The sequence below is a fragment of the Hibiscus syriacus genome, unplaced genomic scaffold (genome assembly GCF_006381635.1).
Source record: "Hibiscus syriacus cultivar Baekdansim isolate YM2019G1 unplaced genomic scaffold, ASM638163v2 tig00111769_pilon, whole genome shotgun sequence".
In the NCBI taxonomy this organism is placed as follows: Eukaryota; Viridiplantae; Streptophyta; class Magnoliopsida; order Malvales; family Malvaceae; genus Hibiscus; species Hibiscus syriacus.
The window spans coordinates 1,728,507-1,746,139 of record NW_024063172.1 but is presented as its reverse complement, the minus strand read 5'-3'; the positions used below and the strand labels follow the sequence as shown (position 1 = coordinate 1,746,139).

Below are 17,633 nucleotides of genomic sequence, written 5' to 3'. Positions count from 1 at the left end.
AATCCCATATAATATACGATTTTAACCAACTTTTTTCGGATTTGCCAAAATGACCAACAAAATCGCAATGCGATCGCTAATTCACAACGCGATCTCCATTATCGCAAATTCGCGTTGCATTTTCGCAATGCGATAGTTGAAAATCGCGTTGCGATGGTCTACAGTGTCGTTTCGATTTTCCCAATTCGCAATGCGAATAAGTAAATCGCAACGCGAATTGGGAAAATCGCAATGCGATACTTACTATCGCAATGCGATAATACAAAATCGCAACGAGATACTGACTTTCGCAACGCGATTCTGACTTTCGCAACGCGATAATACATAATCGCAATGCGATTTTCAAAGCGTCATTAGTATCCTGGCCAAGTATTTTATTTTTAAATTCCAAACACGAATATTAATATATTGGAACACTGAACCGTCCACAGTATATCCCGTAATCGCAACTCATAACCTAAAACCTAAAATCACAACTCAATCCCATCTCCATCTCTCACTCTCTCACCCATCTCCGACGAAATTCGTCCCCATCTCCGGCGAAATCCGTCTATCTCCATCTCTCAAAGCCACCCTCACAATCAGAAATGGAAAATCAACCAAATCAACCAACGAGGGTTAGTTTTTTTAATTATTTTCTTTTTGAAATTTTTGCATTATTATTAGGTTTTTCATATTGAAATTGATGATAAGTTTACTGGTAATTTCAATAATAGATTAACCATTTCACTTAGATTGCTTATTAAATCAACCGAGAATCGCAACGCGAAATGCAAATCGCAACGCGATTTTAGTTTCGCGTTGCGATTCTCTCGTTGCGATAGTCAAACTCGCGTTGCGATAGTCATTTTCGTGTTGCGATTTTCATTTTCAGAAACTATTCTTCTTCTGCAAATTGAAACTTGAATGAATTGCATTACTTCAACCAAAAAATAAAGACAAATACGAAATTCACAGTGTTGCAAATTTAAGTTTGAAGAATAAACTACTACTCTTTATGTTTATTATTGTTTTTGGTATATCTTCACAATGTAGTTTTTGGTATATCTAATTTAGTATGTTTATTGTTTTTGTAGAACTTTTATTCGGCTCAATTGACCTTGAGAAATAAAGTCAGCCTGGCCAAAACAATTGCGTCGAAGCTTTCACCTGCACAAAGAAAAATGTTTGAGGATACATGCTTCGGGCCATGGCTGAAAGTACAACATCCCGGTGGAGATGCGATGTTGACACACCTGTTTCTTCAAACCATAATTAGCGATCTACCAGAGACTATACAACGTCGTGATGAAGAGATATGGTTTGATTTTCCACCGGCGTATACGTGTTTTGGGCGGGAGGAGTTTTGCTTAATCACCGGTCTACGCTTCGGACACGATGATGTAGGTCGGTACACTAGACACATTACCCGCCCATCATGGCTATCCCGGGTTTTTCCTGAGCTGGAGAGGCCGAGTCTACACGTAGAAGACCTGACAAGATTGTTGAATAATAAAGACAGTTTTACTCGGATGGATAACGTCGACGTTGTCCGAGTATGCCTTCTAATTCTTTTGCATGCCGGCTTTTTAGGCAGAGAGGCCAGACAACCTATTCCAAATGATCTAATCAAATTGGTAGAAGACCTAAATGCGTGGAACCTATTTCCGTGGGGCTCGTATTTATGGAAAGCTACATGGAATAAGTTATCGTCTGCCTTGGATGATCGAAAAAGTTTGCATGGCGATTGTTCCAAATACACTTTGACAGGCTTTATTTGGGCCTTTAAGGTAAGAATTTTTATATGATGTTTCCAAAATTATAAGTAATTATTTAACAATTACTAATGTTTGTTATTATATTGTTTGTAGATTTGGATATTTGAGGCCTTTCCCGCCATGAAGACATATGCAATAAAAACTTCAAATGATATTCCCAGGGATATTTCCTGGAAGAGGAAACGGACCTTGCAATGGGAAGATTTACTACGGTATACAACAATAAATAATGTAAGTTAACATAAATACTACCATATGTTTATAAACAAGTTATTACTAGTACACGTTTAACTTTGTTTGAGCTTTTATATTGTTAGGAGGCCAACACTCCTCTACAGAGGCTGACACCCACGGAAGCTGAGCTTGCCACTGATTGGTGGCAAGCTAGTAAGCATTTTTTTGATGGAACGGTTGATGAGCAGCCTCCACTTCGGGAGCCATCACCTCGCCCAGAGCTATCACCTCACCCAGAGCCATCATCTGATCGACCCGGCTATACACCTCCACAACGACAGCCATCACCTATTCTGTCACATCATCGAGCCTCTTCTCCACCATCACCGCAAGATAGGCGACCGGCAAAGATGCCACGACGTTTATCTCCCTGTCCTCCACCTCAATGGGATGAGTTAGGGGAGTTACGTGATGAGGTCAATGCCTTGCGTGAGGAGGTCGGTACTTTACGCAAAGACGATGGTGCATGGCGTGTTGAGGTGTCTACATTACGCGGTGAGGTAGCCGCTCTACGTGAGATGGTAGCATCGTTGTAGAATGAGGTTCATACTCTACGCAACGAGGTAAGTTTAAGATTTTTCATACTCGTAATTCATTCAGTTGCTGCCAATACTGCTAAACTGTTTTTGTTAGTATTTGTTTTTGGTTTTGTTTTTGTCTTTTGGTTGAAGTAATGCAATCCATTCAAGTTTCAATTTGCAGAAGAAGAATAGTTTACTTTCGCAACACGAAAATGACTACCGCAACGTGGAAATGGCTATCGCAATGCGAAATGAAAATCGCAACGACAAAATCGCAATGCGAAATGAAATCGCAACGACAAAATCGCAACGCGAAATGAAAATCGCAATGCGATTTGTGTTTCACGTTGCGATTTTGTCGTTGCGATTTCATTTTGCATTGCGATTTTGTCGTTGCGATTTTCATTTCGCATTGCGATAGCCATTTCCGCGTTGCGATAGTCATTTTCGCGTTGCGATTTTAAGTTTCGTGTTGCGAAAGTAAACTATTCTTCTTCTGGAATGTTTATATATGTTGTCCTTTTAAATGTTTATATAAGTGCTTACTTCTGGAATGTTATCTGAGCATTTTGTGAACTATGATAGAATAATGACTTGGGTGAATACAATGTTAGTTTGAAACATATTTGTCTTTGTTTAATATCATGTCTGTTTATTTACTGATTTATGTATTAATTTTTTTTAGCGGCCCGATAAGGTGGATGCTTTACGTCGGGTTTTCCTTGCACGACGGAGTTCACGCATCAGACGGCGTGGACGTGCTATTACGTCTCCGTTCACCCCAATGGTGCGAAGACTCCGCAAGAAAAAGCCCGACTCACCGGTCATCCCTCAAGAGTCCCCTCCAATCGTTCAAGAGGCCCCTATCCTCCCTCAAGATTCCCCCCCACCGTTCAAGAGGCCACTGTCATCGTTGAAGAGGTCCCTCTCACCATTCCAGAGCCCGATTCACATGGGGTAATATATCGAAGTATTGAGAAACCCCCACCGGTTCCGGACATGATGGATGAGAGTTGGCTCTCGTATGAGTTACCGGCTAGTACCCTTCCGGTATCTGAAGTGGAGAGGAGACAACTACCAGAAACAATTGTGGATAATACCCTTTGGGCTAAGACCGCAGTTGATTTTTATCTACATGAGCGGAGCCAAGGGTGTTACACTGACATCAGCAAACTCAACGATGAAATGTTTTTGTTGCTTGATCGGTCTTGGTGGGGTGTGCTATTAGGGGTTGAAGACAGTGGCTATTTAGATGGGGAGGTAAGTCTTATATTTGTCTTATATATGATTTTGATTAATTTGTTTAAAAATTAATGTAATTCACTAATATATGTATTTTTTTGTAAAACAACATATCGATGCGTGGGTGTCACGTCTACTAATAATAAGGAAGCTTAGGAAAAATAAAAAAATTCGCTATATACAATAATGCCGGCGGCTTTTCACGCAGTTCACTTGAAGAATCAACGAGATAAATCATTTTTGTTGGGCAATGGACAAGCTAAACTTTATCCTGCATGGTGGGAGGTCGATAAGGTTAGTGTTTATTTTTTAAATTTTTTAAAGGTGTTCATAAATAAGTGCGCAAATAAATGAATTATTACTTATGATTGCAGGTGTTTATCCCTGTTTTGGAACGTCGTCACTGGCTTCTCGTCCAACTTCAGCTCCATCCCTGAAGATAATAGTGTATGACAGCATGATCAATTACATATCACTGTCTGATTTGAGAGATATTTTCAAGGGATGGAGCTCTAATTTGGCTAAATTCTTGGATGGGATTAAGTATTGGAGTCATTCTGGACACAAGAAGCCAAAGAAGTTCAATGTCACAGTTGTCAGAGACGAGACCGCGCCACAGCAATCGCCGGGAGCCAGAGGTGATTGTGGTCCTCTCGTATGCATTAGCTTGGCGCGTTTGACGACGGGAAGCACAGAGTTTTTACCTCCCACCGATAGAGATAGAGCTGCAGTAGGCTTGTGGTTTCGGCATTATATGGCTAGAGCAATATATTCGAGACGCTGCCTACATGCATCCGCGTTATGAAAGTGTCCATTGTTAATTGGTAAGTCAAATGCAAGTTTTGTTAACATATATACTCCTTTTGGTTTGAAAATGTTTGGTTAAGTACCTATAATTCAATAATTTGTTGTTTGTAGGTTTTAGATGTGTAGGAAGTCTTGTTTGAGCAAATGTTTGGTTTCTGTAGGTTAATCCTTAAGTGAGCTGCGTGAAATGGATGTACGGGGTCACAAAGTTGTTGATTCATTGATTCAATAATTGATGAAGAAATAAGAATTATTATTATTTTTTGATTGTTTAATTGATTTGTAAAAGATGATTTGTAAATGTTGATTTGTTTAATTGATGTGTACATAATTCTTATTTGTGTTGAAATGTAATAGTTAATTTGTTGATTTTCAATCTGCATTATGTTGAAGGCAAAACAGACTATCGCAACGCGAAATGGCTATCGCAACGAGAAAATCGCAATGCGAAATGAAAATCGCAATGCGAAATAAAAATCGCAACGAGAAAATCGCAATGCGATTTTCATTTTGCATTGCGATTTTCTCGTTGCGATAGCCATTTTCGCGTTGCGATAGCCATTTTCGCGTTGCGATAGTCAAATGAATGTCTAATAAGTGATAACAACTGAACAGATCATAGCAATGTTCAAACTCAAGTTACTAATACATGCTTAACTGAAAATGTTAAAAGTGCACACATAAAATACACATAATGCAAGTTTTGTTAACATATATACTCCTTTTGGTTTGAAAATGTTTGGTTAAGTACCTAGAATTCAATAATTGTTAAAAGTTTATGCATGTTAATCCTCGTTGCCTTTTTCATTTCGCATTGCGATTCTATCGTTGGGAATTTGCATTTCGCATTGCGATGGTCAAATGATTGCCTTTCGCAACGCGATTCTGACTTTCGCAACGAGATAATACATAATCGCAATGCGAGTTTCAAAGTTCGCAACAGGTTTTAGTTTTGCAAGCCAAATTTTTTGTGTATATATCTACGCAGCAGCAACAACTCATAACCTAAATCCATAAATCGCAACTCATTACATCTCCATCTATCACTCTCTCCGGTGACATCCATTCCTATATCCAACGACATCCTTCCCCATCCGGCAACACGTCTTAGTTTCGCATCTCGTTTGTTTAGTTACAACCATGAAATTATCTAATGTTGATCATGTTTGGATAGATTTGTGTTTTGGAGGGTCATGGGAGAATGTTCATGGTGTTTTACAATATATGCCTTTACCCATGAATCTTCAACTAAAACTGTCATTAAAGAAGTTAACTTATGAAACCCTAATGTTACGTGTTTCAAAGAAATTGAATTTAGAGCCCCTAAGTGGATTTAGGCTATCTTATCAGAGAAATGGTAAAGTTTATTTGTTAACCGACAATAAAGATGTTGAACGATTCATTGCTTACATTAATGTTTCAAGTGATGATGTTACATTGTATGTTGTTGAACCTAGAAGTAGTATTGTTGGGTCAGTAGCAGGTAGTAATCAACTAAGTGGGTCTCAAAACCCACAACCTTTCTCTAATCCAAATCCAAATAAACTTTCAGCACCAAATTCTGGTTTTCGTATTAACCAATTAGACGATGATGAGCCAAGAGAAAAAATTGTGAGTACTAGTCAGTATTCGAAATTTGATCTTGGTCAATACCCGGACTTTGATATTGGTCAATACACGGATTTTGATGATGTTTCAGAAGAAGAAACAGACCCTGCGTGTAATGATTTTGATATTGGTCAATACCCGAATTTTGATGATGAAACACCCGTTGCCGAGGAAGATGTTGTTGATGATAATGAGGAGGAAGTTACGACTGTGAATGAACATGTTGAACATCCATTCTGTAATTCATATAATCCTGAAGAAGAAAAAGAAGAAGAAAAAGTCCCCGAAGAAAAGAAAATGCCACGGGAGTATAACTGGAATATGCCAGAATTACTTCAGCTACCGGAAGAAGAGTTGGCAAAGAAAGCAGTTGATTGTTACACAAAAGTTATTCGTATCAAGAAAGATGATTGTTTTGATACAAAGGAAGACTTGAAGATAGCTTTGTATACGAAATGTGTGGAAGATGGCTATCAACTAAAAGTTAACAAATCAAGCAAAGATCGTTTCGAAACAAGGTGTATGATTGACAAAAACTGTACGTGACGTATGATTGCAAAGAGGATAAAAGATTGCGCAATGTTTCAAGTCAGGACTTTTATTGATAAACATACATGTTCAAGAACCCAAGTTTTTCCTCACCATAGACAGGCAAACAAAAAGGTGTTGTGTGGTTTTCTGGCTGAGTTAATGTTTTTGAATGGCAGGGTATATCGGGGACATGAAATTATGACTGACATGAATGCTCGGTTCAAGATTAGTATATCATATTCTCAAGCTTGGAGAGCCAAATGTTATGCCTTGGAATTGTTGAGGGGGTCGCCAGAAGCATCGTTTGCCCAACTGCCGGCTTATTGTCACAATTTAAAGCTGAAAAATCCTGGGTCGGTAACTCATATCAAAACAGATAGAAATGGACGCTTTGAGTTGCTGTTTATTGCCATTGGTGATGCGGTTAGTAAATCAATATAATTCTGTTGACTCATTTCTGTTAGTTACATGCATTTCACATTTAAATGATTATATTTCTTGTGTATATTATTTTGTAGATTCGTTCGTTTATTACTTGCATGCGCCCAGTTATTATAGTTGCCGGAGCACATTTGAAAGGTCGATACCTTGGAGTAAACTTATTAGCAGTAGCCATGGATGCTAACAATGGGATATTGCCAATAGCTTACGGGGTTGGCAAATCTGAAACCTCTGATTCATGGATATGGTTTATGGGGCATCTTAGGGATTGCATAGGTCCTATTAGCAATCTGATAATCATATCCGATAGGGCAAACTCAATTGACAACGCTGTTAGAAGGTGTTTCCCAGATGCTTTTCATGGACTTTGTGGTGTTCATTTGTATAGAAATCTAAAATCAAGGTCTGCTGGTATAAAAAAACACAAATGAACATACTGGAAGGCTGTAAAGGCTTATCGGGAAGTGGATTTCAATAAGAATATAAACTGTTTAAGACGTGTTTTGCCTCAGTGTGCTCAAACACTAGGAGATATCGGGTTTGAAAGATGGTCAAGAGTACATCAACTTGGAGCAAGATATGGTTTCATGACGTCTAATAGTGCATAATCAATCAACGCTCTAAGTCGTCATTCCCGGAAATTACTCATTACTATGTTAATGGAGTTTTTTCGAGCCTCTATTCAACAGTGGTACTACAAGAAAAGAAACCATGCAGGTATTATTTCTTTGAATTCGTAACTTATCATATATTTTACTAAGTATTATTTATTTAAATTTACAGGAACATTGGAACATCGTGTTACACCATGGATTGAAAAAAAAGATAACGAAACGTGTTGTGAAGTCAACGTCATGGAGAGTTGAACCATGTTCAAACACTTTGTTTGAAGTACTGGATAATAACTTAAATGGGCTTGTCGATCTAAATGCAAGGACGTGTAGTTGTATGAAATGGCAAACATCTGGTTATCCGTGTTGCCATGTTATAAAAGTTGCTCTTCATCTAAACCAAGATGATTCAAGCACATACGCTATGGATTGCTACACTACAGAAGTATATCGACAGACTTATGCCGAGATTGTCTACCCTATTCCACATCCTTCTGAGTGGGACATACCAGATGACTTACAAACAGTTTTGTCACCAGCCATGGACAGAATGCTACCTGGCCGACCAAAAAGTCACGATCGTATACCGTCTAAGGGTGAAGAGAAGAAGAGATCGACATGTAGTCGGTGTAAGGAAAGTGGTCATACAAGGTTGACATGTGGATCACCAGTGCCATCACAATCATCTTTTCCTCTACCAAAATATGGATCATCATCAAAATCCAAAGCTCATATGGTGTCAAGAAAAATGCAATCAAAATCGCAATCATCTTTAAAATCCCAATCACAACTGGCTTCACCTTTTGGGACTGTTAACTTAGGTGATTTTTAAATGCAAACGTTGTATTATGTAGATTTTGTGTGAACTTTTAACATTTTCAGTTAGGCATGTATTAGTAACTTGAGTTTGAAAATTGCTATGATCTGTTCAGTTGTTATCACTTAATAGGCAATCATCTTAATGTCTCTCGCAACGCGGAAATTACTATCGCAATGCGAAATGAAAATCGCAACGAGAGAATCGCAATGCAAAATGAAAATCGCAACGCTAATTTCGCAATGCGAAATGAAAATCGCAACGAGGGAATCGCAATGCGAAATGAAAATCGTAACGCGAATTTAATTTCGCATTGCGATTCACTCGTTGCGATTTTCATTTCGCGTTGCGATTCTCTCGTTGCGATTTTCATTTCGCATTGCGATAGTACTTTTTGCCTTCAACATAATGCAGATTGAAATCAACAAAATCAACCATTACATTTCAATCAATTAAACAAGCACAAATAAGAATTATGTTAACATCAATTAAACAAATCAACTTTTACAAATCAATTAAACAATCAAAAAATAAGCAATAATTATTAGAGAAAATAATACTTCTACTATTGAATCAACTTTTGCAGCCATACATCATTTTCACGCAGCTCACTTCTGAGATTAACCTGCATAAACCAAACATTTGCTCAAACAACACTTTCTACACATCTAAAACCTACAAACAACAAATTATTGAATTCTAGGTACTTAACCAAACATTTTCAAACCACAAGCCTATAAACATACCAATTGTTTATGGACATTTTTATAACGCGGATGCAGGTAGGCAGCGTCTCGTATATATCGATCTAGCCATATAATGTCGAAACCACAAGCCTACTGCAGCTCTATCTATATCGGTGGGAGGTAGATACTTTATACTTCCTGTGATCAAACGGTCCAACGCCAAGCATACGAGAGGACCACAATCCCCTCTGGGTCTTTTCGTTTGTTGTGGTGCGGTCTCGTCTCTGCTAACTGTAATATTGAGCTTCTTTGGCTTCTTGTTTCCAGAACGAGTCCAATAATTTATCGCATCCAAGAATTTAGCCAAATAAGAGCTCCATCCCTTAATAATATCTCTTAAATCAGCCAATGATATGTAATTTATCATGCTGTCATATACTATTGCCTTAAGGGATGGGATCTGAAGCTCGACGAGTAGCCAATTGTTACGTTCCAAAACAGGGATAAACACCTGCAATCATAAGTAATAGGCCTGTAAATGAACTGAACGTTCAGCGAACCGTTCATGAACCGTGCGACGGGAAGTTCGTTTATGTGCGTTTATTTATTAAATGAACGAACATGAACAAGATTTTTTTGTTCGTTTAATTAAATGAACGAACATGAACATAGGTCTCGTTCGTTTATTTACGTTCGTGAACGTTCGGTTTTGTTCGTTCAGTTATGTTCGTTTATGTTCGTTCGATTATGTTCGTTTATGTTCATTCATTTATGTTTAACCCAATCTTCTTAAATCAATTTTGGTGATCAATTTGTAAGTATCTTAAAAATATTAATTAATATGATATTCTGATGATCAACTCCATAATTAATCCAATTTTATTTGGAGATTAAATCCAATATGTTAACCTGTGAGGCACCTCGCACCTATATTCATTTCCCCCTTTTTTTCCCAAACCCTAATGTTCACTAGAGAGTAGAGACGATCGCTGAAAGCTTCAAAACAAGTTATATTATAGTGCAATATGAAGTTTTACATGTTTGTTTTCATCTCTTTATCTGTTTTATTTGGCTTAATAGTTGATATGTAAAGTTATTGCAGGTATCTTCACATCTAAAACTCAAGAAAACATCATACTTCTTTCTAGAAATAGATGGGAATATAAAGGTAACAATCGGAAGTATACAAGTATCAGTAAAGAGAAAAATATATAGAATTTGCCAGAAAACAAAACAAAGGTTTCTATGCAATTTCTGAAAAAGAGTGTAATAGCAGAAAATGATTGTTCATATGTAATCATGGACCATTAAGATAAATGTTATAGCGTTAAATTAAAGTTGTGTGAATCATTTAATATCTTTAAAAGATCGATCGAAATATTTGATATCTTCAAACATTTCATCACTGCTAATCAACTCTTACGCTATTTATCACTGTAGATTTGGTTGATTTGCATTGTCGACTATTTTTCATGAAAGAACAATGGAAGGTAGGGTCTCCAACGTTTATGTTCGTTTATGTTCGTGTTCATTTATGTTTGTGTTCGTTTATGTTCGTGTTCGTTTATGTTCGTTTATTTATTAAATGAACGAACATGAACAAATTATATTCCTTAATAAACGAACATGAACAAAAAAAAATTTGTTCGTTTATGTTCGTTTATGTTCGTCTATTTATTAAATGAACGAACATGAACATACTTCCGTTCGTGTGCGTTCGGTTCGTTTACAGGCCTAATAAGTAATAATTCATTCATTTGCGCACTTATTTATGAATACCTTTAAACTCAATCTAAAATAAACACTAACCTTATCGACCTCCCACCATGCAGGATAAAGTTTAGCTTGTCCATTGCCCAACGCAAATGATTCATCTCGTTGATTCTTCAAGTGAACGGCGTTAAAAGACGTCGGCATAATTGTATATCGTGTATTTCTTTTATTTTCCTTAAGTTTCCTAATTATTAGAAGACGTGACACCCACGCATCGATATACTGTTTTACAAAAAAAGACATATATTAGTAACTTACATAAATTTACAAAAAAAATAATCAAATTAAAATATAAGAAAAATATAAGACTTACCCCTCCATCGAAATAGCCATTGTCTTCGACCCCTAATAATACGCCCCACCAAGACCGATCAAGCAACAAATAGATATCATCATTGAGCTTGCATATGTCAGTGAAACACCCCTAGATTCGCTCATGTAGATAAAAATCAACTGCGGTCTTAGCCCAAAGGGTGTTATCCAGAATTGTGTCCGGTAGTTGTTTCCTCTCCACTTCAGATACCGGTATGGTACTGGCCGGTAACTCATACGAGAGCCAACTTGAATCCATCATGTCCGGCACGTCAAAGGGTTTCTCAAGAATCCTACATATGACGCCATGTGAATCGGGCTCTTGAATGGTGGGAGGAACCTCTTCAACGATGACAGTAGCCTCTTGAATGGTGGGATGAGACTCTCGAGGAATGATAGGGGCCTCTTCAACGATAGGAGTGGACTCTTGAGGGATGACAGGCGAGTCGGGCTTCTTATTGCGGTGTCTTCGCACTATTGGGGTGTTCGGAGATTTAATAGCAAGTGCACGCCGTCTGATGCGTGAACTCTGTCGTGCAATAAAAACCCGACGTAAAGCATCCACCTTATCGGTCCGCTAAATAATTAAATACAAATATCAGTAAATAGACAGACATGATATTTAAACAGTGAAAACAAAGACAAATATGTTTCAAACTTGCATTGAATTCACCCAAGTCATTATTCTATCATAGTTCAAATTTGCAGAAGAAGAATAGTTTCAATTGGCAGCAAACGAACAAATTTACTTTCAACCAAAAGATAAAACAAAGACAAATACTAACTTCACAGTGTTAAAGAATACACAGTTTAGCAGAATTGGCAGGAATCGAACAAATTTACTTTCAACCAAAAGACAAATACTAACTTCACAGTGATAAAGAACACACAGTTTAGCAGAATTGGCAGCAACCGAATAAATTTACTAAGCAATCTAAGTGAAATGGTTAATCTAAGTGAAATTACGAGTAAATTTATCATCAAGTTAAATATGGAAAATCTTAAACTTACCTCGTTGCGTAGAGTATGAACCTCATTCTGCAACGATACTACCATCTCACGTAGAGCGGCAACCTCACCACGTAAAGTAGACACCTCCACACGCCATGCACCATCGTTATCGCGTAGAGTACCGATCTCCTCACGCAAGGCATTGACCTCATCACGTAACTCCCTTGACTCATCCCGTGGAGGTGGAGAACAGGGAGATAGAAGTCGTGGCATCTTTGTCGGTCGCCTATCATGAGGTGATGGTGGAGAAGAGACTCAATGATGTGACGGGATAGGTGATGGCTCTCGTTGTAGAGGTGTATAGTCGGGTCGATCAGGTGATGGCTCTGGGTGAGATGATGGCTCTCGAAGTGGAGGAAGTGGAGGCTGCTCATCATTCGTGCCATCAAAAAAACGCTGACTAGCTTGCCACCAATCAGTGGCAAGCTCAGCCTCCGTGGGTGTCAGTCTCATTAATGGAGTGTTGGCCTCCTAAAAATATAAAAACTAAAACAAAGTTAAACGTCTACTATTAATAACTTGTTTATATATGATAGTATTTGTGTTAACTTACATTATTTATTGTTGCATATGGTATTAAGTCTTCCCAATCCAACATACGTTTCCTCTTCCAGGAAATAGCCCTAGGAATATCATATGAGGATTTTAATGCATATGTCCACATGCTGGGGAAAGCCTCGAATATCCAAATCTACAAACAATATAATAACAAATATTAGTAATTGTTAAATAATCAATTATAATTTTGAAAACATTATATAGAAATTCTTACCTTAAAGGCCCAAACAAAGCCTGACAAAGTGTATTTCGACCCATCGCCCCGCAAACTTTTGCGGTCATCAAAGGCAGACGACAACTTAGTCCAGGTAGCTTTCCATATATACGAACCCCACGGAAATAGATTCCATGCATTTAGGTCCTCTACCAATAATATTAGCTCCTGAGGAATAGGTTGTCTGGCCTCTCTGCCTAAAAAGTCGGCATACAAAAGTAGTAGAAGGCATACTCGGACAACATCGACGTCATTCATCCGAGTAAAACCATCTTTCTTATTAAACAATTTCTTCATGTCGTCGACGTGTAAGTTCGGCTTCTCTATTGACTCATCAGGAAAAACCCTGGATAACTATGATGGGCGGGTGATATGACGAGTGTACCGGCCTACATCATCGTGTCCGAATCGTAGACCAGTGATTAAGCAGAACTCCTTCCGCCCAAAACAAGTATACGCCGGTGGAAAATGAAACCATATCTCTTCCTCACCACGTTGTATACTGTCGGGTAGATCGCTAGTCATGGTCTGAAGCCACAAATGGGTCAAATTAGCATCTCCACCCGGATGCTGTACTCTCAGCCATGGCCCGAAGCAGGTTTCTTCAAACAATTTTCTTTGTGCAGGTGAAAGCTTCGAAGTAATTGTAGTGGCTAGGCTAACTTTATTCCTTAATGTCAATGAAGCCGAAAAAAATTTCTACAAAAACAATAAACATACCAAGTTAGATATACCAAAAACTACACTGTCAAGATATACCAAAAACAATAAACATAAATAGTAGTTTATTCTTGAAACTAAAATTTGCAACACTGTTTTGTCTTTTGGTTGAAATGAAAATCGCAACGAGATAATGAGAATCGCAACGCGGAAATGACTATCGCAACGAGAGAATCGCAACGCGAAATGACTATCGCGACGAGAGAATCGCAACGCGAAATGAAAATTGCAATGCGATTTTGGTTTCGCGTTGCGATTCTCTCGTTGCGATAGTTATTTCCGCGTTGTGATTTTCATTCTCGAAACTATTCTTCTTCTGCATTACTTCAACCAAAAGACAAAACAAAGACAAATACTAACTTCACAGGCTAAACAGTTTAGCAGTATTGGCAGCAATCGAATGAATTTAATAAGAAATCTAAGTGAAATGATTAATCTATTATTGAAATTACCAGTAAACTTATCATCAATCTCAATATGAAAAACCTAAAATAATGCAAAAATTTCAAAAAAAAAAAAAAACTAACCCTCGGAGGTTGATTTTCCATTTCTGAATGATTGTGAGGGATTTTTGACTGTGAATGGTTGTGAGGGATTTCGCCGGCGATGGGGACGGAAATCTTCGGAGATGGGGACGGATTTCGCCGTAGAGAGTGAGAGATGGAGATGGGACTGAGTGTTGTGATTTTGGGTTTGAGGTTATGAGTTGCGATTACTATGGACGGTTCGGTTTCCGATTTATTAAGAAAAAATTCGTGTTTGGAATTTGAAAAAAAAATACGCGTTAATACGAATGGCGCTATGTAAATCGCGTTGCGAAAGTCAGAATCGCGTTGCGAAAGTCAGTATCTCGTTGCGATTTTGTATTATCGCATTGCGATAGTAAGTATCGCATTGCGATAGTCAGTATCGCATTGCGATAGTCAGTATCGCATTGCGATTTTCCCAATTCGCGTTGCGATTTACTTATTCGCATTGCGAATTGGGAAAATCGCAACGACATTGTAGACCATCGCAACGCGATTTCCAACTATCGCAACGCGAATTTGCGATAATGGAGATCGCGTTGCGAATTAGCGATCACATTGCGATTTTGTTGGTCATTTTGGCAAATCCGGAAAAAATTGGTTAAAATCGTATATTATAAGGTATTTTTTGTCACTGAGACGATTTTCTCTTATTAAAATATAGTTATCGTATATAAGATCTAAAAAAAATTAACGTGAAGTTCGTGCTTAGATTTGAATGCTTATTTAACTACAGATAAAAGGGTAATTTAAAATGTTTTTCCTTTCTTTTTTCCTTCTTACTCTAGATTTTGTAAGGATTTCAAAATCTGTTGAGCAACAATGATAATTTTGAGAATATTTTTTAAAAAAATTAAATTTATAGTAATGTTTTTTTAACGACACATTTTACTTTTTATACGATTTAAAGATCTATTATTTAAATCTACGAAATTTATGTACTTGAGAAGTCTTAGGTAGACCTGGCGACTTGACCTGATTTCGATTACTTGAACTGATTTATTCTATCAATATATGATATTAACACGAACATGATAATTAAATTTGATCTGATACTCGACCTATATCCGACCCGAACCATACCCGATCTAAAATTTAGTGAAACCTTATATGTGGTTAAAGGGTATACAATCAGAAACCATGAATGAGAATCCATCTATCCATATTTCCAATTTAATACAATCAGAAACCTTATCTGTGCTTAAAGGGTATATGTAATTCAGATTACAACTTCTTCATGGAACCAAGACACACCAGACCATTACAAGACCTGTAAAAACAATTGCAGCAAACAATGGCACAAACGAAAGTGAAATTGTTCTTCACATTCTTTTGTGTTTTTTATCAGCATCTGCAGAATGAAATATTCAACATCTCCATGCTCAAGCTCTACATCATGGCATTTTCCATGAATCCACATCTAGCCGGTGCAGCCCTGTTGAAACTGCAGAGCCTCCGCTTGAATGAGCAAGAAGAGAGTGGAAGGATTGGGATGTTCTCACAGTTGCAGAGCTCGACCATGTATCCGTCAGGGTTAAGGAAGAACACTTGATCAACCCTATTCCCTTCATCTTCAACCACCGCTGTCACATACTTCATTCCCGTGTCTTCGAGCCTCCTCACCACGAGCCCCACATCCCTACACTGTTACACCACAAACGGTTTCAACTTTCAACAAGAACATTTTCAAAACCAGTGATGTAAACTAAAGTTTCAGACCGAGTTTTCTGAATTATACCTGGAATGAGATGTGGTTATCCTTGGGAATGATTGGTCGAGGTTCAACGATAGCGTCGAAATCATTGATAGATGGATTCTCAATCAAGTGTATACCAATGCCATAGTTATGCAAATATCTCTGCATGTCATTGTTAGTAAGACGGAGTATAAAACTGTTGTGGTGCATTATCTTAGCAGCTAGTTGATCCATTAGGATACTGATCAGGGTCTTCTCCCATCAATGCTTTGACGCCTAATGAGAAGATAAAAAATAAAAAATAAAACCCCCAGCAACCCCCAAATCTATTTAAAAAATATGAAATGCATCAAAATATTTCCGTTGCCGGGACTTGAACCCGGGTCTCTCGGGTGAGAGCCGAGTATCCTAACCAACTAGACTACAACGGATCGTTGTTTAATAGTTTGAAAAGTTTCAAAATAATTTTTATGTTTGATTTCAGCTTTAAATGCTCCCCTGGATATCACTAAATAATCTTGGAAGTGAATGCCCAATTATTTTTGCATTTGTTTGGCCTTGAATTATACATACTCTAAAGTAACTTTTCTTAACCAATATGGTCGAAGACATCACTATTTCAATCTGAACCTCAATTTTAAATTTTGTAATGTTAAAAGTTACATTTCCATCTTCGTCCCAATATGTTGCAAAGGATGTTGTAAAGTTTTGGACACTTAATTTCAACCATGGTTCTAGAAATCTAAATGACCTTTTAAAAGTATATAAAATATATTGAAACCCTATTTTGTAGGAATCCAGTCCACACATTACTCACTCTCTAATTCTTCTATTTTGTGTGTGTGTATATATATATATATTCCACGTGCTCTGAGTGTGCCTCAGTATTGGTATCCACACTCCATTGGCAATTCCTATAGGTATTTGTCTCAGACTCTTCTCATGGCTTCCCCACGAACAAGTGTTGCGGTAGCCGATGAAACTGATCGGCGACCGACCTTGTGCGACGAGCTCAGTGGATTCGAGCAGCCATTCTAGGAGCTAACGATGGATTGCTTTCAACCGCATCGCTAATGCTTGGTGTAGGTGCAGCGAATGACGAAATACGGTCCATGGTCCTCTCTGGACTAGCCGGAGCACTTGCGGGTGCATGTAGCACGGCTGTCGTCGAGTTCGTTTCTGTTTCGACCCAAAGAGACATTGAAAAGGCTTCGAAAACCGACATAACCCTGTGCCTAGATGATGTCGGAAAGACCCAAAAAATGTCCCCTGTTATAATTCTAGACCCGAATTTGCCCCAAGGTCTGTCTCCTGGCAAGTCTCCTATAGTAACTAAAGCAGTGGTAACATTGATGCAAGATGATGACAAGGGAAATGCACTGCCTAACCCGTATAAGGCCGCTTCTGCATCGGCTTTGGCATTTCTAATTGAGAAGACAGTAGACATATAATTGAGAAAACGTTAGACACTTATTTTTAACGAATACTTTTTTATACACTAAAACATATTTCGAGGCAAAATTTGAGCTCTTATTTTTATATTAAACCTATAGTTTATTTTAAAATT

The 17,633-nt window shown here is 37.9% G+C and overlaps 1 protein-coding gene, 1 non-coding gene and 1 pseudogene across 2 annotated transcripts; 1 reads left to right on the top strand and 2 right to left on the bottom strand.

Moving 5' to 3' along the window:
* Nucleotides 1-15,551: 15,551 nt before the first annotated feature.
* LOC120169835 lies at nt 15,552-16,300 on the bottom strand (annotated as a pseudogene).
* Nucleotides 16,301-16,424: 124 nt separating this feature from the next.
* TRNAE-CUC lies at nt 16,425-16,497 on the bottom strand. The gene has a single exon. It is a non-coding gene; the product is annotated as a tRNA-Glu (tRNA).
* Nucleotides 16,498-17,139: 642 nt separating this feature from the next.
* Nucleotides 17,140-17,517, top strand: LOC120169834 (vacuolar iron transporter homolog 2.1-like). The gene has a single exon (XM_039177925.1). It carries the CDS (start codon nt 17,140-17,142, stop codon nt 17,515-17,517), a length of 378 nt encoding a protein of 125 aa, XP_039033856.1.
* The last annotated feature ends 116 nt before the right edge of the window (nt 17,518-17,633 follow it).

What these genes read in the sequence shown, in the direction of transcription:
- LOC120169834 (XM_039177925.1), top strand. Translation starts at nt 17,140, where the DNA reads ATGCTTGGTGTAGGTGCAGCGAATGACGAAATACGGTCCATGGTCCTC.